This window comes from Maylandia zebra, linkage group LG6, assembly GCF_041146795.1.
Source record: "Maylandia zebra isolate NMK-2024a linkage group LG6, Mzebra_GT3a, whole genome shotgun sequence".
NCBI classification, from domain to species: Eukaryota; Metazoa; Chordata; class Actinopteri; order Cichliformes; family Cichlidae; genus Maylandia; species Maylandia zebra.
Window position 1 is genome coordinate 11922310 of NC_135172.1, and position 22277 is coordinate 11944586.

At 42.2% G+C, this 22277-nt stretch overlaps 1 protein-coding gene, 1 long non-coding RNA gene and 1 other non-coding gene across 3 annotated transcripts; 1 reads left to right on the top strand and 2 right to left on the bottom strand.

The window, feature by feature from the left end:
- Positions 1 to 6891: 6891 nt before the first annotated feature.
- On the bottom strand, positions 6892 to 8648 carry LOC143419144 (uncharacterized). The gene is made up of 3 exons (XR_013099121.1): positions 8560 to 8648; positions 7651 to 7769; positions 6892 to 7456 (listed from the first exon to the last, which is right to left on the bottom strand). It is a non-coding gene; the product is annotated as an uncharacterized LOC143419144 (long non-coding RNA).
- Positions 8649 to 9013: 365 nt separating this feature from the next.
- On the bottom strand, positions 9014 to 17385 carry LOC143418919 (kinesin-like protein KIF1B). Its single transcript, XM_076884660.1, has 5 exons — positions 17353 to 17385; positions 17106 to 17259; positions 16687 to 16879; positions 16412 to 16530; positions 9014 to 12028 (listed from the first exon to the last, which is right to left on the bottom strand). Exons 2-5 carry the CDS (start codon positions 17114 to 17116, stop codon positions 11824 to 11826), a joined length of 528 nt encoding a protein of 175 aa, XP_076740775.1. The 5' UTR covers positions 17117 to 17259; positions 17353 to 17385; the 3' UTR covers positions 9014 to 11823.
- trnap-ugg (transfer RNA proline (anticodon UGG)) lies at positions 10792 to 10863 on the top strand. The gene has a single exon. It is a non-coding gene; the product is annotated as a tRNA-Pro (tRNA).
- Positions 17386 to 22277: the final 4892 nt, after the last annotated feature.

Below are 22277 nucleotides of genomic sequence, written 5' to 3' on the forward strand. Positions count from 1 at the left end.
TTACGTCATTAGCCAACGGGTAGAAGTCAATGAGGTTGTCTCCTTATTTAACAAAGAAAACAAAATAAGATTATCGAGTTAAATTAAAGTAATAATCAGCATTTCAGTGCTATAGCACTCAGACTACATCGCTACACTCGGAGAGGAAAAGCAACGTCTTACGTGGATCCCGACTGCGCCTCCATACCTATATGGAATGTTTGGTACCTGCATTTGGTGCCATTGTTTTATCAGTAATAATTCTTCACGGGGCTTCCGGAGCCTTTGGGAGCCTCTCAATGTACTGTTGAGCCTGGTCCACGGAGCTGAAAAACTTTCTGGCGCCTCTGGCCTGCGTTATGCGAAGCCGTGCTGGGAAGAGGAGAGCCGGCCTCAGGCCTCGCCCGTAGAGCTCCGACATAATGTCCTTGTACTGCGCCCGCTGATTGAGGACCTCGGGGCTGTAGTCTTCCACAATTCGGATAGGCACGCCTCGGTAGTCGAATTTCCCTCTCCTCCTAGCTTCTCGGATGATGAGGTCCTTGATCTGGTATCGGTGCAGGCGGATGATCACCGGGCGAGGTGGGCGTCCCACGGGCGGCTTCGCTGCGAGGGAGCGGTGCGCTCTATCGAGCTCCGGTGGAGACTGAAGTATTTCTTTGCCCAATAACTCACAGAGAAGGTTGGAAAAGAAGTGAGTGGGGCGCCCACTTTCAGTGTCTTCAGGCAGTCCAAGGACGCGGATGTTCTGATGCCTGCTACGGCTCTCCAGGTCAGTGACTTTGTTCTTTAGCTGGTTGTTGTCTTCGCGAAGAGCGGCACACGTGTTTTCAAGGTCAGCGACACGTTGGCTCAGGTCTTCAGTTGCAAGCTCCAAGGATGAAACTCTCTCGGCCTGTTCCTCTTGGGCTTGTCGTACCTGGTCCAGTTTTGAATCGAGGGCGTTAAATGAGGTCTTAAATTCAGATGCCAACTCTCGGTGCTGCTGGAGCAGCGTGGTGATAGCCTCCAGTGTTAAGCTAGCGTCCTCCTTTTTGTTCGCTTTTGCACTCTTAGCAGCCATTGGAAAGGGTCAAAAGTGTTCAAAACACTAGAAAAGTAGTTACGAGTGTAAGCGACTTAAAGGTGGCAGTTGAAGGGGTGAAACTGGTCAAAGCGGAGTTAAGTTCACCACAGCAGCTCGTTCCTGCGTCTATTCGGGTCGCATGCTGACCGGAAGTCCTAAATATCCCACTTTAAGCTTTACTTAAAGCTTACCTGTCAGCCACGTTGAAATGGTCACACCTGAGGCCCGCTCTTTACTCAAACAGCACGGTAAAGAAGTGGTCCTTGACCACTTGGTTTTTAATGGGTTCCCGAAGTCCCGCGGGCGCCACTCGGGCTAACTGGACGCCGCCAGGCCTGACCACGCATCTGTGATCAGGAGTCGATGCCACACGCTGAGCAACCGCGCTCCTAGGGATTACCGTCCCCGTCCTAAATAATTTAAATAAATTTAAAAGCACCACTGTCGATTCCACAGTTAAATTATCTGGTGCCCGAGTCCAACCCTGCTAATCAATGTGGGAATAAAATCCCCTATCCAAATGTCCTAATCTAATCTCGTTTCTTGGCTGACGTAACACATTCACACACATAACACACCAACTTCAAACAGACGTCACATCAACTTTGAAATTCACCCCAGCATTAATCACAATAAGCTTTCATCAAATATTCCCCAGACTCTACTTTTATTTATCACAAATTATTACAATAGGGTTTTACCATGGGTGTTTGTGTAACTATTGTCACTGAATAAAAGCCTGCTTGGGGACGCTGGATTTTTGGAGTTGTCTGGGATCATGTGAGGAGCTTGTAGCTCCAAGATCCGGATCCGACACTTCCCTTGCAAGTTTAAAACCGATCGAGCTCTGATCGTCTTGATTCGTTCATGGTGATAAATCTCTGAACTAGTGGAGCCTGCGAGTGCAGACCTAACAGTAGAGATAGTGTCTGTCTCCTGAATCCAAACTGGAAGCTGATTCCACAGAAGAGGGGCCTGAAAACTGGATTCTACCTGGTGCGCTGTGCTGATCATGCGTGTTCATATACGTGGCAACAGCAGACGTGCGTAGATCAACAATGGGTAATATGGAGTGCAGGAGAGAGTACGACCATGCAGCGTTAAAAGCGTGGAAGTACTTATATTACTTCAAGTGTTATTCTGTAAAAAGTGGCAAAAACATTAGCGTCCGTTGTACACTCTGCGAAAAATTACACTTCAAATCTGAACAAGCACCTAGCACGCTACCATGGGAACGGAAATTCACAGAGAAACCACCAGATCCCCCACTGATATGACCACCGGCCCCACTCCTGCTAAACAGGTGAAAATAGATTTTTTCACATAGTTTTTTTTTAAAAACTGTTGTATAGAATTACATTTTTGCTTGATGCGATTTCCCTAAAATTAAGAGATTAAAAATAATAAAACAATTTTTAAAAAGAGACTTTTCCATTTGACTGAATTTTTATATGATGGATTATGCATAAAAATAGAACTGGGCTGAAAGGTCTATTGCTTTATTAAGTATTCAGGTGTGTACCAAAAAGTAACTAAGTAATAAGTAAATAATTACTTTTGAAATTAAGTAATCAGTAATGTAACGGTATAACATTTTTTGAGAAGTAATCAGTAATAAGTAACTAATTACTTTTTCCAAGTAACTTGAACAACACTGATCCACACACAAACACTAGAGAACAATCAGCCACCGCTTCTATTCTTACAAACGTCACAATTTGCAATAATAAGTTTGAATGTTTTTATTCACATGAAAGTGTTTCTACATATGAATCATTAACAACTGTCAGATTTAATGTGATTTCTAAACAGAGAAAATCTCAGCTTTGTGTTTTGTGTTCGCATTAGACCTGATATAACAAAGAAAAGAAAGAAAGAAAGAAAAGATTTTTTTCTCATCAAAGTTTATAAATCAAGTGTACAGTTAGCTTTGATTTACACTCAGAAAAATAAAGGTGCCAACTGGAACCAAAAGTGGTTCTTTAGACTGATGCCATAGAAGAACCTTTTTTGGTGCCACAAAGAACCTTTCAAACAATGGTTCTTTGAAGAACCATTTCTTTCAGTGGTTCATTGAAGAACCTTTAAAGGTGCCCCAAAGAACCATCAAGAAATGGTTCTTTGGGGCACCTTTAATGGTTTTTCAAAGGACCTTTTTAAAAATGGTTCTTTAAAGAACCATTTTTAAAAAGGTCCTTCAAATGGTTCTTTAAAAGAACCATTTGAAGGACCTTTTTTGAGTGGTTCTTTAAAAAACCATTTTAAATCTTTCAAAATAAAATGCATCATAAATTGAATTTGAGTAGGGTAAAATAAATACGAGCACAGCATAGACATATATTAATGGTTTATTGTCATTTTGTAGTTACCAAAAGACAAAAAGGCATTTTAACCCTCAGCAAAACATCACTACTAATACATGTCACATATTAGTGTTTTAAACAGTAATAATTAAATATATTTGCTATACTATAAATAAATATATATAAATACTATAGCTACAGATAACACAACAAATACTACATGTATTGTTTAATTAATAAAACATCAGAAAGTGATAAAACACATTAGAAATAGCAATAGCTTCATAACAGACCAATAAATCAACACATTTTCATCAGCAGATGTTTGCATGTTCAGTAAAAACATTTCAACAACAAGTTTATGATTAAAATGATCAATGAACTTCAGCCTTACGCTATGTAATGTACGTTTCATGTTGTACTCATGGTCCTTGGTTAGTCCAGTTTAGAACAATGTCTCTGACGTATGTATCATATCAAATATATGTCATATCAAAACAAGCCCACACCTGCAGTTGTTTCAGTTTTTCACTGGTGTTTCCTGTCAGCTGGTCAACCTCACATCCATATCAGCCAACCAAACGACAAGTTCCTCCCTTTGTGCTTCAAACCCCTCCCACTCTGAGACAAGGAGCTGAAAGAGAGAGAAAAGAGTCAATTATAAAGAAGAGAGAAAAGTGAAACCCTCCTCAGAAGGTCTGACTCGCATACCTGCAGTTGACCTGTGATGGACTCCTGTTTGGCGTTCACGTCATCCCTCGTTGTTGCCAACAGCCGAGTCTGCAGGGTGCCCTGGAAGAGCTGAGTTAATGTTCGACTCCTCCTGGTCAGGCTCTCCAGCTGGATGAGCCGAGGTTTCCCCTCTCACCGCTGCCTCTGAACACAGAAACACAAATTGCATCTGAAGCAGGAGGTGCAGATTTTTTGTGCTATTCTTTTCTAAATCCAGGCTTGATCACGTGGAGGTATTTGGAAAACTTTTTTGGCCAGTGGACGACTGTTGTCTTGCAGAAAGTCAAATCAAACATATGCGATACACAATTAATTCACAAGAACACATTATAAAAAATAAGTCCAGTTCTTGCCTGATTTCAAGTGAAATCTGCATCAAAACAGGGTGACAGAAGTAAAACGAGTGCACAAAGCCTCACTTTGTACAAGCCTGCTATTAAAGTTCTCCTCTATGCAGACAACTTTCCTGTTTTCAAGGCACAACTTGGATCTGCTGTACGAATCTTATGGATACACACTAAATGAAACAATAGTGTGGATGACTCCAGATTCTGATCCCTCATCCTAATATGGTCCCAACATAGCAACAGCAATAATGCAAATGTTGAGGCTTCAAAATACAAAGTCCATAAACCAATGGCTGACGTGGGTTTTATCATAAGGGTGATAAATATACAGATTTCAGTCTGTCTTAGAGATTTGATGTTCATTTACCTGCAGATGCACTATACGTGCCTGCTCTATGGTTTTTCACAACATTTTGCACATCACTATTTAATACAGGAAGTAGGTGAACTAAAACAAGTCATCTTTCTTTGTGAGAGGACCATATTAATGAAACAAACCTCATCATAGGGAGCCCTAAAGATGCTCCTGCTGCTTCTCTTCCTCCTCATCCTAAGCTTCCTTCTCCTTCTCCTCGCCTTCCATCCAATTGTAATTCAATCTAATTGTGTTTCTCCCCCTCTTCTTCCTCATTTTGTTGAAGCTGTGAACACAATGTGAATCTGGATTAATTTGTGCAAACAAGACAAATCTACAGCTTTTTGGTCAGAGGTGCTCTTGTGATTTAAGCCGGGTAGAGTAGATTTATGTGTTGATGCTACCTGCTTCAGCTCTGGCTGCTGAGTGATATTTACACCCTGGCTGGATTACAAACTTTAACCATGTGCTGAACTTTGGCCCAGCGTTGATACCTGTTAGTATAACGACCTCTTCTTAGCTTGTATGTATGATGTATGATGGTGGATAAAAAATTACAATACAAAAAAATTAACTATATTACAAAAGAACATCTATCTTGGAAACATCAAATGACCGGAGCATAACTTGTCAACTAGTCCGAAACTAAGTTATGCAGGAACAGTCAAAGACACCTTCTCATGTCACGTTTCTATTCATTTCTATATAATTTGATTAGACAATAAAGAGTTATCTAATCTAATTATTCATTCAAAACACTTATGCATAGCTGTATTTTATACAGCTCATACAGAATTCAAAGTAGAGGTTCATGTGAGTATTTAATGTACGGCTCAGATCTACAGAATTTCAAGAGTTTCTAGAGCAGACACAGAGCTCACAACAGGCTTCAGGCACCATTTTAGTGACTTTAACAATATATTAAATTTTAATTTCGGTCTAGCTGACATTAGGTTATGTACGCAGCACGCAATTGAACCACATATTTTAGAAGCCAAAGGTTCAAATTAGCTGGGAGCAGCTTCACTTAATTATAACAGTGGTTTTGTTAGGAAAACAGTTTCTGTATACCGGATACTAAATTGCGCTGACGTGGCTAACGTATCTAGCTAATCGCTACTGTTAGCACAACATTAACAGCAAGCTACAATGACGAGTAACAAAAACAAAACAGTAATAAGGTTTCAATGAAAATGTTTTACCTTTTCCAACAGTCCCAGAATCCACAGCTTCAGAGTCCAGCAGGTACTGAAGACTGTTATCCGTTTCGCTGTCACCGTCCGTGAGTTTTTTTTTCCCGAAAGGTCAAGGCCCGCCGCTCGCACACTCTGTCTGCGCATGCGCATCCCAACGACGGACCCCTCCGTCCGCTCCCGGGAGGTTATAGTATGACGTGTTCTGACGTCACTCTCTCTCTCCCTGTCATTTATTTGGCTCGAAACACATATTAACAAATTGCTCAGTGATGAACAACTACTCAGATCATTTACCTAAGCAGTGCTTTGTCAAAACGAAGTGTGTGTTCATTACACTGACATTCTGTTCTGCAATTGTTATTTACTTGTATTTTATAATTTGACTTTACATACTGCTGAGTGGTTTGTAAAGTTTACAATAACTAGTATTATCATTATGCTATATTTTCAAAAATATATAATAATCTCACAAGTAATGCCTTGGAGTAGAAAATAGTAATGCTTTATTAAAATTTAAAACTAAAGTACAGTATTTGAATGTGTGTATTGTGTCTACTGTTTGCAAATATTTCTAACTTTTATTTGAATATTCAGCTTCCTACCATCTTCTCTTAAAGGGTAACTGCCAGGTATCCCGCCCTCCCCCTTCGCACACACATGCACACAAAGAAAACACACAGTATAATTCACAGCCTCATTATAGTGAATAAATATTTATGCCATTTACACCATCAAACTTAGATTGCTAAGGATGAAGAACCTTTTGTTCTTTAAAGAACCATTTGTAATAGCTGAAGAACCATCCACAAAATAAAAAGGTTCTTTGACGTATGATGGTTCTTTAAAGAACCATGAAGACATCTGAAGAACCATTTAAGAACCATAATTTTTCTGAGTGTAGAAGCAGCGCAGTATGAAAGAGATGTTTCACAGAACATTTACCAGAGACAGACGCTGACTAATATGCTACAGTTCATCTTTATTCTTTTCTAGTTGTGTTAGTGTTGCCATAACTCTGCGTAGGTTCTCTTCATTGTGATTGATTTCTGCAGCTGTTGTCTCAAAGTACTTATTCATGTACTCCTTGCCGGCTCCCACGAAAGTCTGTAGGTCATCCATTAAATCCAGCACTGGTGTAAGCAGTGATGTAAAACGTTTCACTGACTTCAAAAGTTCGTACAAAGGATCCATGAGACGTTTAACATCATCAAGGACAGCAGGAACATAGGCTTTGTCTAAATTATTTTCAGCCTGGAGGACAAAAATAAACCAAATTAATGTAACAAAATATACAAAAGTATGTAGTGTAAAGAGTGCAAACAGACTTTTGTATGATGGGAAATTGTTTTTTTGTTTTAGTTGTCATAGCAAAGCATGTTTTTCTGTTTGGAGTCTGTCAACATCCATGTCATTGACAGACTCACCTTCCTTCTTGCTGTTTCCTTTTGTAATTTTTCAACGTTTCCTTTCAGCTCCTCCTGCAAAACCAGAAAGAACGTCAACAAACATGCGTGCGAAACATGTAACTGGGACAAAATGAGCATTTTACAAGTAAGGAGAAAAGCTTAACCAGTGATCGGACGGTCATGATTTAATGGTAAAGGTGGTTAATTAAAAGTTACATTCTTTATTAAAACAACAACAACAAAAAGAAAGTTAACAGTCAGTTTACCAGTTCGCCCTTGTTTATCAGTGAACTTGAAAGATGGAGCAGACACAGCAAAATCCTAACTAAGCCTTCGGTAGTTGTGACACCACTCATGGTCAACTGTGCCGCTGCCATCAAAGTTTCTGAAACACATGAGAAAGTATCAATAAGGATTTAAGGAAATAAAGATTTGTAAAGAAATGTACAAAGAGAACTTTCTAAGTTTAAGAGATGTTGCATGAAAATCTGCCTGCAATATGTTTTGAGTCAAAGCACCTCTTTCATTTGAATTCCAAAAAGTCACGTTCTGCTTACATGAAAATATCAGCTTCTTTTACATGAACTACTGTGACCTTGAAAGACCTTCCACAGTGAACAAAACGAAACAGAGACTATATTCAGAATATGCATGTGCGTGCATGGATTTATACTAGCTGTCTGTGTATCCTAAATGCACAGACACTGTGGGTACATCAGGGAGTGCATCTGAGATCAGATATAAGATAAGATAAGAATAACTCGTTATTGTCATTGCACATTCATATTTGGTACAATAGTACAATGGAATTGGAAACTGTCCCACATCGGCACTAAACACAACTAAACACAACACAACATGTAGTGGATTTTTAAAAAGTGAAAATAAAAAAAGGATGAATTAATAAATGACACAATGAATGTTTATTGCACATAAAACTAAAACCTCTGGAAAAGGCTGCTGCTGCTGCCATCGCTTGTAAAAGTGGACCAAGTGCTCAGCTTGAGAAAAAGTTGAGAAAACAGAGAAATTTGGAACAATAGATTTTTAAAAATGCTGCAAATGCTTTATATACAAAGTGACTCAACCCACAGGGAACACAGTCAGATGTGAGTCGCCCTTTCACTTTTGTTTTCAACAAAGTGTTTCTGTCCAGGGTGTACCCCGCCTCTCACCCTATGATAGCTGGGATAGGCTCCAGCGCCCCCGCGACTCTGAACAGGATAAGCTGAAGCGAATGGATGGATGGATGGTGTCATGGCTACTGAACGGACCCAAGCGCAGACAGTTCTTTCAACGAAACAAAAAGGGGATTTATTTACAATAGGGATCACCTTAGCGCAAAATATATGTACAGTGAGTTGGGAGGGGGTCCAGGGCTCCAGGGAGAGAAGGGGGGGGGGGAATCCACACACACGCTTCCTCTTCCACTCAGTCACCGCCACCGTTCCTCCGCACACACGCACTCCTCTTCAGCCGCACTCGCTCCAACACTCCACACACTGCCCCACTTGGACAGGTCCGGTAATTCGGTCCAGAATCTACAGACAGAAGGTCAAGGTTAGTTCCACAACATAAAACACGTGTAAGCGATCCTTCTTTGAATATGCCGCGAGCACGAACTCAGGTGGTTCGACGTTCCAGCGGTGAGCTGCTCTGTGCCACTGCCTTAAATAGCAGCTGGGGAAATCAGCCGGATCAGCCGCAGGTGGACACCATCCACAGGGGTGCGTGGGCCAAGAGTGAGAGCCCGTAATGAGCTCCACCCAGGCAGAGAGGAGGAGGAGAGACAAAAAAAAAACCAAAACTAACAACAACAAAACCTGTAGCGAGCGTGGGCCAACCAGAGAGACACGGGGACCGTGACAGATGGTTTCTGTTTGTCTAGTCTGCTTTATAGGAATAGAAGCCCATCAGCTATTGTTATGACATACCATGACAAAACACGCTTTTCTTTCAGTTTGACACTTCATAAAACGTGTCATAAGTGGATTGTGAATTATGTTATATATTTTTATTAGTGTTTAAGAAGTGTCCTGATTTCGTATTTGAGGTAAGAGACAAACGACTGGAGGTCCATTGTGCGTCAAAACAATGATTTTATTAAAGCACACACGTGTGTGGGAAAGATGAGCTCTGCAAAACATCAGCCTCGATCTCCCCAGAACAGTAAACGAGCAGTCATATATATAACATAGTCGATGACAAGCATCATGCGTCAAAGCAGATAAGAAACATGCATCAGTTCCAGTAATTCCGACCTTGGACATATTCTAAAAAAGAACAGTTCCTTCCTCTGTTCCTCCGCCACCGCCAGATGCTTCCTGTTATTTCACTTACTGCACTTCACTTATTTGTGGAACTAAACTGTCACGTATGCAGGTAAAACAACTTTGCAGTTTCGAGCAAAACAAGTCTATATACTGTGTATGTGTGTTCAGGCAGACTATGTGTCTTGACCTCAGTGCATGACCTCACTCGACAAACAAAGACATCTTAGAAGTATACTTCCTGACTCCGTTCGAGTCATCTGTTACTAGGCAAACTCCAATGCAGCAGGCTGCTGAACACACACAGGCCTCTATTCTGTTTACAGGTTATATGTAGTGTATTGTATTGTAAGCATGTATGCAATTCTTTCATGGCTCCAGGTCACCTTAACTTCCTATTGATCGGCCAGACGTCGCGCTGACCGAAGCTTCAGACCATTAATTAACTTGACCGAGCTTCAACTCTTTAATTAGCACAAAATGCAATATGGATAACATGGTTACAGTTGCACCTGCAATGAAAGATTATTATGTAATTATGCTCACACCTGAAATACAAACTTTAATGTAACATCAACAGTTTCAATAAATGCTCTAATGAAATGATAATGATAAATGATACGTAATGCAACAGTAATGATAATGTTATGAATAGTAACAGTAAAATAATATTCTAATCTCTACACTCCTCCTCTTTGGCAGAAGAGGTTTGTTTTCTTTTGGTACAGTATGACTCTCAACTTGCTATACTAGTTACATACTTGTAATTCTTTCAGTTTAAGGGAAGAAAGAAAATAATATATACTAGGCTTTTATAAAGCATGTCTGCTATATTCAAATGATAGAAGATTCTTTTAAAAAGTACACACAGAGCAGTTAGTATGATATGATTTATTTTAACTTTATTTATTTAGGGCCAGCCCTCATTGTTGTTGTTGAGAATTCAAGTTAAATAGAATATGTCCTTATAGTATGTCCAATAAATCTCTACTGAATTAATCCTAGAATAAAATCTAGAATCAAGCACACAAACAGATGATTCTCTGAGCGTTCAAGACAATCTTTCACACATTCTTCTTCATCTAGTTGCTCTGATGTGAGACTTTGTGAAAAAAAGACTTGCTGGACTGTTTGTGTGGCTCGTTGGTCTAGGGGTATGATTCTCACTTTGGGTGTGAGAGGTCCCGGGTTCAAATCCTGGACGAGCCCACGTGTTGTCTATAGAGCCTCTCAGCTGCCACATGCTGTTTAGGCTCCATTTGAAAGAATCTCTGCAGCTGCACACATGTTCCCATAGTCCCTCATACAGGGACAGCTAACAGATCTGATATGAAGGATGTTGTTGGCCTTGTTCTTATTGTTTACCATTTAAATTCTCCAAAAAGTTTTTCTAAGGTAATTATTTGTTATTCAAGATAACACAGAGTTTTATTTTAGATTAAATAAGAGAATTCAATTCAAACTTGTACACAGAACTACTACAATACACAGTTATGTATCATATATTATAAATGTGTAACTCTCTCACACGACTTTAACAATATGCATGTGGAAGAACGCACATCAGTTTTACTGATACACAAAAGGGCCAAAAATAAACATCAGTAAACATTAGTACTTCAGTACCACGAAGGAATCTCTTTCAGTGCATTATGCACACATGTAACTTATGTACCAAGTGAAATAAAATATTACAGATGAAAATTATGTGATGATTTTAACTGCAAAATTCAGATTTTAGGGTCAAAATGTGACTTAATTTGTGGTGTAAGGTTTCTGGTTATGAAGCTTGACGCTGTCATGCTCATCTGTATGACTATATGCTCATGCCACTGTGTTGATTGCAGGTGGGTGCATGCTCCATGTTGCAGGGTTTTTCTTCAGGTACTCTTTTTTTGTCCGCCATGATCTAAACACATGCACCTCATTGGAAGCTCTAAATAACCCACCTAAATTGGTTCTTAATTTAAAATTAAAAGTGATCATCTGAAAATTAGACGAAAGCTTATTTGTGACAATCTAAGAAACATGTAATTGAAGCTGCTCCTCTTTGCTGTGGGCAGGTTTGAGAGCAGCCACCTGGGCTTCGCTGGAGGGCAGCAGGAGCAGCCTCAGCACCTCACTCCTCCTCCGCCTGCAAGCACACCTCTGCTGTGACCTGGAAAATGCCTAAGGAAGCTTTTCCCTTTTCACTTTGGGTGTAAGCGGTCCTGGGTTCAAATCCCTGATGAGCCTGTTTGGTTTTTGGGGCTTTGCTGTTGAACTGTTCATGCAAGTCCTGGGAAACTGTAATTTGCTATTTTCAGATGTCATAAAAACTCCCTCAAAAGCCTTCAGCTGATCCAAAATGCTGGAGCGAGAGTACTGGCAGGGCCTAGAAAGAGAGAGCATAACGTTCAAGACTGAAGATTTTTTATTTGTCACATGCATAGTCATTAAATTACAAAACAAACAGTGAAATGTCTCCTGAACTGCTCCTTTGACTGTACAAAAAAAGACATTATATACAATAAGTAAATAGATTTTAAAAGTCTGGAAATTTTAAATCAAAAATCTGAAAATGTACTTTGTGCAAATGGAGTGTTAAAGTGTCTTGTGCCATATTAGCACAGCAACGTATTGACAGAGCTGTGCAAGTAAACAAGTGAGCAGAGTAATATAAACAGAGTAATTCAACTGAGTGACCAGAGAAGTGTAAACAGTAATGCGACCAGGGTAGTGTGAACAGATTGATATAAGGTCCTGTTTCAGTCACTTATTGATGCTATGAGGGGAGTGGGGGCGTGTTCTGGTTTAGGACTCGTACGGCCTGAGGAGAGAAGCTCCTCCTCGAGTGTCTGTTTTGGCCCCGATGGTGTGGAACCTTCTGCCTGATTGCAGAAGTCGAAACATTTTGTTACTGGGATGGGACCAGTCCTTTAATATCTGAGATGCTCTGGACCAACATCTCCTGGTGTAAATGTCCTGTAGGGAAGTTATATTTGTGGATCATACTGTATTTGCATTTGTAACGCAGCAGCGTTCTGACGCACGGATCACTCTGCTTCTCAATCCTGGACACAGTTATTCCCACACCAGGAAGTGATGTTCTGTGTGAGGATGCTCTCCACAGCGCCTGAATAGAAAGTTCTGAGGACCACTGGAAAAACCTGCTAACTTCCTGAGTTGTCGGAGACGGTACAGGCGCTTGCCTAGCCTTTTTGGACTGGACGTGAATGTGAGCAGACCATTTCAGGAATGAGGAGATGTGAACACCGAGAAAGACAATGAAGCAGAAACTGCTAAGAGTGGGATTCAAACCCACACCTCCAGGGGAGAGTGAGCACTAAACACAGCACCTTAGACCACTCAGCCATCCTGAAACAGATCGAGCTGAACTGATTTTCTGATAAATCCAGAATCCAGTTTAAAATCCTTCCCTTCACATAAAAAGTCTTGAATGAACCTTTGGTCTAACTGCTCTTCACACCTGACTGGTAACAAGATGGCGCTGCTGTGTGTGGTTGCTCATCTGTCACTCAGAAGTTTGTTTCTATTATTTCTGACCTGTGTCATTCACCAAACAAAGTCTCTGCTGAGGTATAATCGCCAGACATGATGATCACCTTTTATTGAAAAGGTCGGCACCACCAGGCCTCTTATCACAGCTCCTGACTCTGACCCTCAGCCTGCTCCCCCAGCATGCAACTGCGATCCTCTATGCTGTTGCATGCTGGGGGAGCAGGCTGAGGGTCGCAGATGCCAACAGACTCAATAAACTAATCCGTAAGGCCAGCAATGTTGTGGGGATGGAGCTGGACTCCCTCAAGGTGGTGTCGGAGAGGCGGATGCTGTCCAAGATAAAGACAATGTTGGATAACACCTCCCACCCACTCCATGACATGTTGGTCAGTCACAGGAGCTCGTTCAGTGAGAGACTGAGATTACCGAAAAGCACCACTGAACGACACAGGAAATCATTCCTGCCTGTGGCCATCTCCCTGTACAACGCATCCACTTAACACACTGTTTGCTGCTACAACTACACATGTTTCTTTTCCAAATATTTATTTATGAGTGACTTATGTATGTATGTATGTATATATATGTATATATTGTACTATTCTTAGTTAGTGTATTGTCTGTCTTGTCTTAATGTTGGTTTAAAATGGAGCACTGTAACAAAAAATAATTTCCCCCAGGGATCAATAAAGTATTCTGATTCTGATTCTGTCTCTGTGTTCTTGATTAAGGAATACACCTGTTTATTCGGGGATGTGCCAACTTGCACTACGGTGCTAGAGCATGATATTGATGTCCAGGGAGCTAAACCTATTAAGCAGCATCCTTATCGAGCCAGCCCCCATAAGCGCTTGCTCATGAAACAGGAGGCTGACTATCTGCTGCAACATGGCTTAGCGAAGCCCAGTCAAAGCCCCTGGAGCTCGCCTTGTATAGTGGAATCTAAGCCAGATGGCTCGCCCCGTTTTATTACAGACTTCCGGAAGGTGAACTCTGTGACTGTGGCTGACTCACATCCTCTCCCAAGAGTTGAGGATTGTGTGGACAGTATTGGACTGCTCAGTATGTCACTAAATTAGATCTTCTTAATGGTTACTGGCAGGTCCCTTTAACTGAACGTGCCTCTAACATCTCTGCCTTTGTTACACCTGATGATTTTCTACAATACGCAGTCATGGCTTTCAGCATGTGTAACGCTCCTGCCACCTTCCAGAGGCTGGTAAATAAAGTCCTCCGTGGCCTGTCCAACTGCAGTGCCTACGTAGATGATCTAGTAATTTATACTGAAACATGGCAAGATCATTTGGAAACGTTACAGCAGGTATTTCACCGTTTGGCTCAAGCTACTCTAACTCTCAACTTAGCTAAGTGTGAGTTTGCCAAAGCTATAGTGATGTACTTAGGCAGGGAGGTGGGACGTGGACAGGTCCGGCCCATAGATGCCAAAGTGGCAGTGATTAAAGAGTTTCCCACACCTACCACCAGGCGTGAGTTGCGTAGGTTTCTAGGGATGGTGGGCTACTACAGAAACCTTTGTAAAAATTTCTCCTCAGTAGTCAAGCCATTGACTGACCTACTCAGCCCAAAAGTTGAGTTTATATGGTCAAGTGAGTGTCAAGATGCTTTTGAGAGTGCGAAAGTCCTCCTCTGCCACACTCCTGTGTTAGCTGCACCTGATTTGACACGACCATTCAAACTGGAGGTTGATGCCAGTGCTGTCGGGGCTGGGGCAGTGCTGTTGCAAGAAGACTTGCAGGGTTTGAACCACCCCGTTTGTTACTTTTCCCGCAAGTTCAATAAAAATCAGTTAAACTACTCCACCATTGAAAAGGAGACCCTGACTTTGTTGTTGGCTCTTCAGCACTTTCACGTATACCTGGGGTCCAGCATGTTACCTCTTGTTGTGTACACCGACCACAACCCACTTGTGTTCCTTACTCGCATGTTTAATCATAACCAGCGCCTTATGCGCTGGGCTCTGTTGTTGCAGGAATACAACTTAAGTATTCACCATAAGAAGGGGTCTGAAAATGTTTTAGCTGATGGTCTGTCCCGCTTGTAAACATGTTTTGCTGTGTTTGTTCTTTGTTTTTGTTCACACTCTTTAATGTCTGCTTCTGCCCAACATAGGTGGTACTTTAAGGGGAGGGGTGGCCCCGCCTTCCTCTATGGAAATCAACGTGTTCCAGGACTCACGGGGGATTGGCTGGCCCGGACCTATGCCCGCCCCACCTTCATTCAGGTCAGAGCGTGCCAGACCACTCACACCATTGGCTGCTGAGGGAGCCTTGAGTACGACAGACCAATGACACAGCTGCCTGCAATCACCTGAGAAGATAAAAGGCTGAGGATTCTTCATTCGTGGAGGGACTTGTTGATTTGAACAGACTGTGGAGACGGTCCCTCCTGCCTTTGCACTGCTGCCATGTGAGCCTTTGTTTTGAGTTGCCTCCTGTGAGATGTTTAGATGAGTAGTGTTCTACTGGTGTTACTGGAGTTGTTATGTTTGTTTAAAATCACTCTATTGCCTAGTGAGTTGTTTCACTAACGGTTTTCAGTTGTGTTAATAAACCTTATGTTTTTCTTTTTATCTAACCCCCTAGTCTCTGGGCTCGTTTATGTTACGTCCACTGTCGCCTAGCAGAGCCGGGTCGTAACACAGAGCATAAACTAACACGTCACTTGGAGATAACTGTAGATTTTTCCTTCATGGTTTCAAATGTAAGCTGGCTGATTTGGTTCATTTTTGTTTTTTTGTTTTAAACTGAGCAAACCTGGTCTTCTCCTGAGGACTGCTGCAGGTATCATGCGAGCATGTTAATTTATTAAAAAAACCAACAGCAAAAACCCCCAAAATAGAATGAAACTCATTTCAGGAGACAAATAGCACTGATAGAGACATTTTTTTTGTACAGATGATTGGCAAACGGAAAGTTTCTAAAGAGTCGTGCACACACAAGTAGACTACTACAACATGCTACTTAGTTAGGAGAGTTTGGGAATGACAACCAAGCGGAACAAGATTAGACCCAAACATTGTCATCGAAACAAAAACACAAAAAGCTGAGGGGAGGGAATAGAGAGGAGGAAAGCTGAGCTGGCAGCGGGGTTGCTGGAGGAAGGCTGCGCCGCCTCGCCAGCTTAGATCTGCAGGGAGAGTTTTACGTTGTGAGAAGAAGGGAATGTTTTTGAAGGGTGCAGAAGCTGCACGTTTGACTGTGGTGTGAGAGGAGCGTGTGTGTCTGTGTGTGTGTACCTTATCGTTCCTGCTAGCAGAGGATTAAAAGCGTACAGCCAGTCGTTCATGTCGTTCTCGTTGTTGGCCTGCAGGAGGATGCCTCCATGTTTTGTGCACACTGCAAATGTGTTGGGCGTCTGAAAAGAAAACATCACATTATATTCATATTCATTCAAATGATAAATCCCAGTCCATTTGCCATTTCATCAATCAACGTGCACCAAAACAATTTGAATGAATTCTCATTAAAGACAAACGTGTTACATCCAGCCTTTCTCTATCCTGCCTCAAACCTTAAGCATGGCCTGCTGGTCTTCGCTGTATTCCACCTGTGCTGTGGAGAGGTTGAGGACGCCTCGCTCCACGGGGTCCTGGTCGCTGTTGTAGATGAAGTCGTAGGGCCGGCGAACAACCACAAAATGCTTCCCCCATGAGTTAGAGCGAGGCTCCACGAAGCTTAGAAAACCCTTCTTGGACACAACAGATCTGAAAAGAAGAGATTTTATTCATTTATTTATTTTTTAAGAGAGCGCTTGTTTTTCTGAGGAAGAAGCAGAGTTGGTTTGTTTCCAGCTGAAATCATCCAGGCTCAGGAATTTGAATCGATCCACATCATTTCTGCTTGAACTAGAGAACATGAGTGTCGACTTACATTTGGTCTGTGAGACACATGTCATAGTGACAGTATTTGGGTTAATATGGCATTACTCACCCTGGTCGCATTTCTTCAATATCAGGCACCAAGTTCAGGAACTCGTTCTTTTGCAGCCCGCGCAAGGTAGGAGGTCTCCAGAGTGGGAACCATCGGGAAGTTTTCACAGTCTGAGCAGGAGGGACTGGAGGCACGTGAGCTGTTCTCAGGGGTCCTTTAACACAAATCACACCAAGTTAGAATCAAATAGATAACCTGTCAATAACCGTTTGCAGATCGAGGTCAATGTTCCTAAAAATATGTTTACTTCTGGCCCATGGAGCCACAGCGGGAGTCCGACAGAGAGGGGGAGGTAGAGGAAGGGGTGAGGGTGGCACTGCTGAAGCTCGTCACGGATGGATCACGTCCGATCGGTGAGATGAGAGAAAGCTGAAGTGAAACAACAGCAGGATGAGGTAGACGTCAATATAGGAACTCCCTGATGTGACACAGAAAGGCTATTTTTTTATTTCTTTGTATTATTTCTCACCTTGCAGTCACTGATGCTGTTCACCAGCTGCTTGTATTCAGTATTGAAGGTGTGTGTCAGAAGGCGCAGGCACTACAACACAACAGGAACAAGACTGATCAGCTCCGAGCAGAGAAGGAAGAAGGCAGCAACAAGAACGCCCACTAAGCCCACGTTTTTCTCACCTTGGTGGCCAGCTCCTTCTCACGCTTTCAAAGGTGGTGCTGGAGATCTGCGAGGAGACGGAGGTGGATGTGGACAGAGTGCCGGAGCTCACGCTGGGGGACAGAGACTCACTCAGGGACTTGGTGGTGGGAGCTGTTCCCACGGGAGCCGCCTCTCCCAGAAGGTGACGGGTCTTTTCCACCTGGACGAAAGATGGGGGCGAATGTGAGGTGGGGAGAAGAGGGGAGGTTAGTCATGTAAAGTCTGTACTCTAAGAAAAAACTTTTTAGAATAGCACTTTGGTCTTTGAGCTGAAAAGTCATTTTTCCCTCAGTGATATTAAACAGATTTATTTCTTTATGAATCTTTTAAGGCCCCACCTCCTGCAGCTGCTCCATCTTCTCCAGCTCCCACTGGTGCTCTAGGATGAGGCTATCTCCTCTGGGCCTCCAGCCGGCCAGGTTCTCCTCTCCACGCACATAAGCCACTGATGTGTCCAGCACCTTCCTCCTCCTCCTCTGCATCCCTGCTCAGGACATGAGCCCTCATTAGGATGAAGCTCTCCACAGAATTATGATAAAACAGCTGCCGTTCTTTAAACATGTTTCATGGCCGCTCACCTGGGCTTCCAGTGTCAGACATCTTACACAAGCTCAGCTCGTAGATCCCAGTCACTCGGTTGTTATAATGAAGCAGAAGTTTTGAACAAGGAAACTTTGTAACGAAATGCCAACGACCGCCTGTCTGTTTTCAGGGCTGTATTTGAAGCCATGCTCCAATCAGGCAAAGTTTTAAGTGTTGCACATTTCGATGGGTTTCTTTCAGCTGACATAGTTTCCATTTGGGTCATGTGGTGTTAGATACCCCAGCGTGTGGTCATAGGGTGAAGAGCCCGGACGATTAGTGGGATTTTAGGTGTGGTGTAAAAATGACGCTGCAACTTTAAAAACGTTGTTGCTTTAAGGATTAACGTACAACCATACTTGGGCTGAGTTTGACACTGGTTCTCTTCAGTAATTAAAATAGCTTTAACACATGATAAGATCAAATGTCAGCTACACTGTGACAGTCGAGGGGCCACACTCAGATATATTTATTCGCTTGTTCTCTTTGTGTGATAAGAGTTTCCATCTGAATTTAACCCCTGTGTGGGGCTGATCTTTCATTTCATTTTATTTCAAGCTCAGATTCTTTGCCTTTGGCACATTTTCTGTGACGAGACTTCAAACCATTCCCACCGTCCTTATTAATCAACATGGTGAAGTGATTCTTCGCAAGGTGATGGGATAGGAAGAGTTTCAGAAAATGAGGCCTTTTGTCTTTATTGGAGAGGTCAGTGCAGACAGGACGGATGGGGGGAAGGCGAGGGGGGAATGACACACAGGAAACGGTGTTGGTCAGACCCAAAGACAGGCGTGGGCAGTGAGGACTCTCACCTTCAGACTCACTGTCTAATCAGTCTGACAGTGAGTCTGAAGACTGAGCAACCCAACACACGTTACTATGTTCATCATCATCATCATTGTTTATTTATATAGCACTTTAAAAACACACAAGGCTGACCAAACTGCTGAACAATAGAAACATAATAGATACCATAAGAATAATAAATACGATACAATAATAAACATAGCGAAAAACAATAAAATACAAGTCAGTCAACCACTGAGTCAAAAGCCAGTGAATAAAAATGCTTTTTCAATCTGGATTTAAAAACCAGCACTGATGTCGATTGCCTAATGTGAAGAGGAAGATTATTCCAAAGCTTAGGAGCCACGATAGAGAACGCTCGGTCTCCTCTCAGTTTCAGCCGTGATTTGGGGACTGAGAGCAACAGCTGCTCAGCTGACCGGAGCGAACGAGTGGGGACATAGGGCTTCAGCAGGTGCTAGACCATTTAAAGATTTAAAAACCAATAAAAGAACTTGAAAATGAATCCTAAATTCAATTGGAAGCCAGTGCAGGGAGGCCAAGAGTGATGTTATCACTAAGCAGGACATTAAATCAAATTAATGAGACACCAAAACAAGAGCTGGAGCCCAAGACAGCCATGAAGTCACAGTGTACACAAATACACAAGAAACACAGAAACCAGCTGGGTGGATGTGGCTCGGGAACCTTCTGTTACCTTGAACGTCGGTGTTTTGAACGCTGGCTGCTCCAGTCTGCTTGTATTTGTCCAAGATTTCCCCTCATATCTTGGTTATGGTTATTTTTTCTTTTATTAAACTGATCACACTCCTGTTCATGAATAGAAAAAAACCCCATCAGTGTATTTTCACTTAAACAAGCAGCTGTTTTTTTTGCATTAAAGTTATATAAAAATGTAACAGTGCAAATTCCTCGCTGACAGTTTAACCAAAAGGCATTTCCAGTGGAAAGTAGCCGACATATCCTCAGCATAACCATGTATAATATCCACAAAACCTGAGAAGGTTGGAGAGAAGGTAGGCGAACTCTGCTGGGATCTGCGTTTAACAAAGTGTCTAAAGACGAAACAAAGAAATCTTTCTGTAAATGTTCAGATGCACAGACTGGACTGAAAAAGAGTGAAAAAGCAGCTAACGTCCAAAAATAAGAAAACTTTGAAAGAACTCCAAAAAAACCTGGAGAACTTTTGCTCAAAAAACAGTTTTGTTTTTTTTAAATTACAAGGCAATCTGACAAAATGTCATCAAATGAGACTCAAGACTTCTGCAGGTCTCTGCCATGACTCAATTTTTTTTTCTTAACGGCAGAAACAATTGTTCCTTTTTTACTTTGTTTCTATTTTCTCTTCTTGTTTTTATCTGTTGAACAACAAACAACATTCATGCTGATTCACATAATATCCTGTCTCTACTCTCTGGGATTTCCTCGTAGCTCTTTGATGCAAAGAACATCCATCAAACGCTCCAGCTTGTGCTCAACATCATCGTGAACGGTGAAGGTACTCTGACGAGAAAATACTCAGTCGACCTTTTGGTTGATTTGTTAAAGAACCCCAAAATAGCTGATTACCTAACAAGGTATGCAGATAATTCACAGCTCTTTTCCTGAATAGCTGCTTTAAAACTCTGCTGAAAGCCTTTGTCCATTTCCAGGTATCCCCACTTCTCGGCATGTGTGTCTCAAGTGTTAGGACTGCTGCATTGGAAAGACCCAGACCCTGCAGCCAAGGTGAGAGACGACAAATATGATAACCCACACCAGCTGTGCTTAACTCTGTAAGTTCCCAGTATTCCCTGAAACCATCACGTGTGACACAGTTTACATCAGACGTGATGCAGCTGACGTCAACACTGACCTTCTTGTGGTAACAGAGACTTAAAAAAATAATAATAAAGCTCCAATCTCCTCAGGCGGACTCTCTTCTAGGCTCTCCTGACTGTTCCCTTTACATGCTGATGATGTGTCTTGTAAATCTGGATCCCTTTCCAGCAGGACACTCCTCTTTTTCAGACAGTACCTCAGCTGCTCTCTCTCCTGACAGTCAGCTGTCCACCTCTGCATGGCCAGTCGAGCCAGCGCCGGCATTTGAGGCAGAGCTCGGAGCAGAGCGGGCAGCCAGGCTGAGCACGGAGCAGAGGTTGAAGGTCGCAAACTGACATCCACGTCTTCCAGAGAGCCCAGACCTCCTGCTGCAAACAGACTGCACCAACCGTTGTCTCCCACCAAGCTGTTGTAGGACAGATCCAGTGCACGGAGTGAGGAGAGACAGCCCCGTCTGCACACGGCAGCTGCACAGAGGAAGAGGACCCATTGATAACTGATCACTTTATGCCTGTTCACTTTACTTGTTATGATATTTTGATACCACGGTAAGCATTTACAGGATATTGTTTTATACAGGAAAACTGTTACTCAATAAGGCCGATCTACTAGTTGTTTTTCTCTTTCTCTGTGACCCAAGAATTAATGTGTAGGACTCACAGGCTGGTACCAGAAGGTCGAAAACACCACAGAGATGAGACCACTTCCTTACTCCCATCCTCCCTTTTTCTTTATCTCCTGGAAAAGGCTCGTTAAAGGCTAGGTGGTTTGTTTCAGAATTCACTGATGAAAGAACTCTGTATTTTATGTCTAGGAGTGTATTTTGCTGGGATGATCATAAATTATAGCTGAACTGATAAACTACACACAGGATACTTCTTGGCTCACAAGGCAGGAAGACGTTTCCTTATTTGGTCTGTACCGGTTTGAACTGGGAAAGCTGACACACGAACCTTTTTTTTCATCTATATAAACTGCTGTGTATCAAATAAACCTTTGAGTCGATTGGGAAGGCAACCTAAAGCAGTCTCTGTTTTCTTGTTCTCCCAAGCTGCTCCCGAGCTCGTACTAACACGCTGAATGGCATACCTGAGTGTTACTTTAAATAATTAGGAATCTTAGAAGGAAAGGACAGAACTCTGCTTATAGCTCACGCCACGGAGGAAACCCGGGAAGGCAATTTCCTTCAATCTTGGTGTCAGAAGTGGGATGGCTGACAGAAGGTAAATATGCGTCTTTCATATTTATATAAAGACCTATTATACCTCTCTCAGTGATCGATCCATAAAAAAAAACGGGATATGCTG

Coding starts and splice junctions, on each gene's coding strand:
- LOC143418919 (XM_076884660.1), bottom strand. Junction 16,531..16,686: donor ACCAGCAGGCCATGCTTAAG/GTTTGAGGCAGG, acceptor TTTTCTTTTCAG/ACGCCCAACACATTTGCAGT. Junction 12,029..16,411: donor CTGCTAGCAGGAACGATAAG/GTACACACACAC, acceptor CTCTCTTTCTAG/GCCCTGCCAGTACTCTCGCT.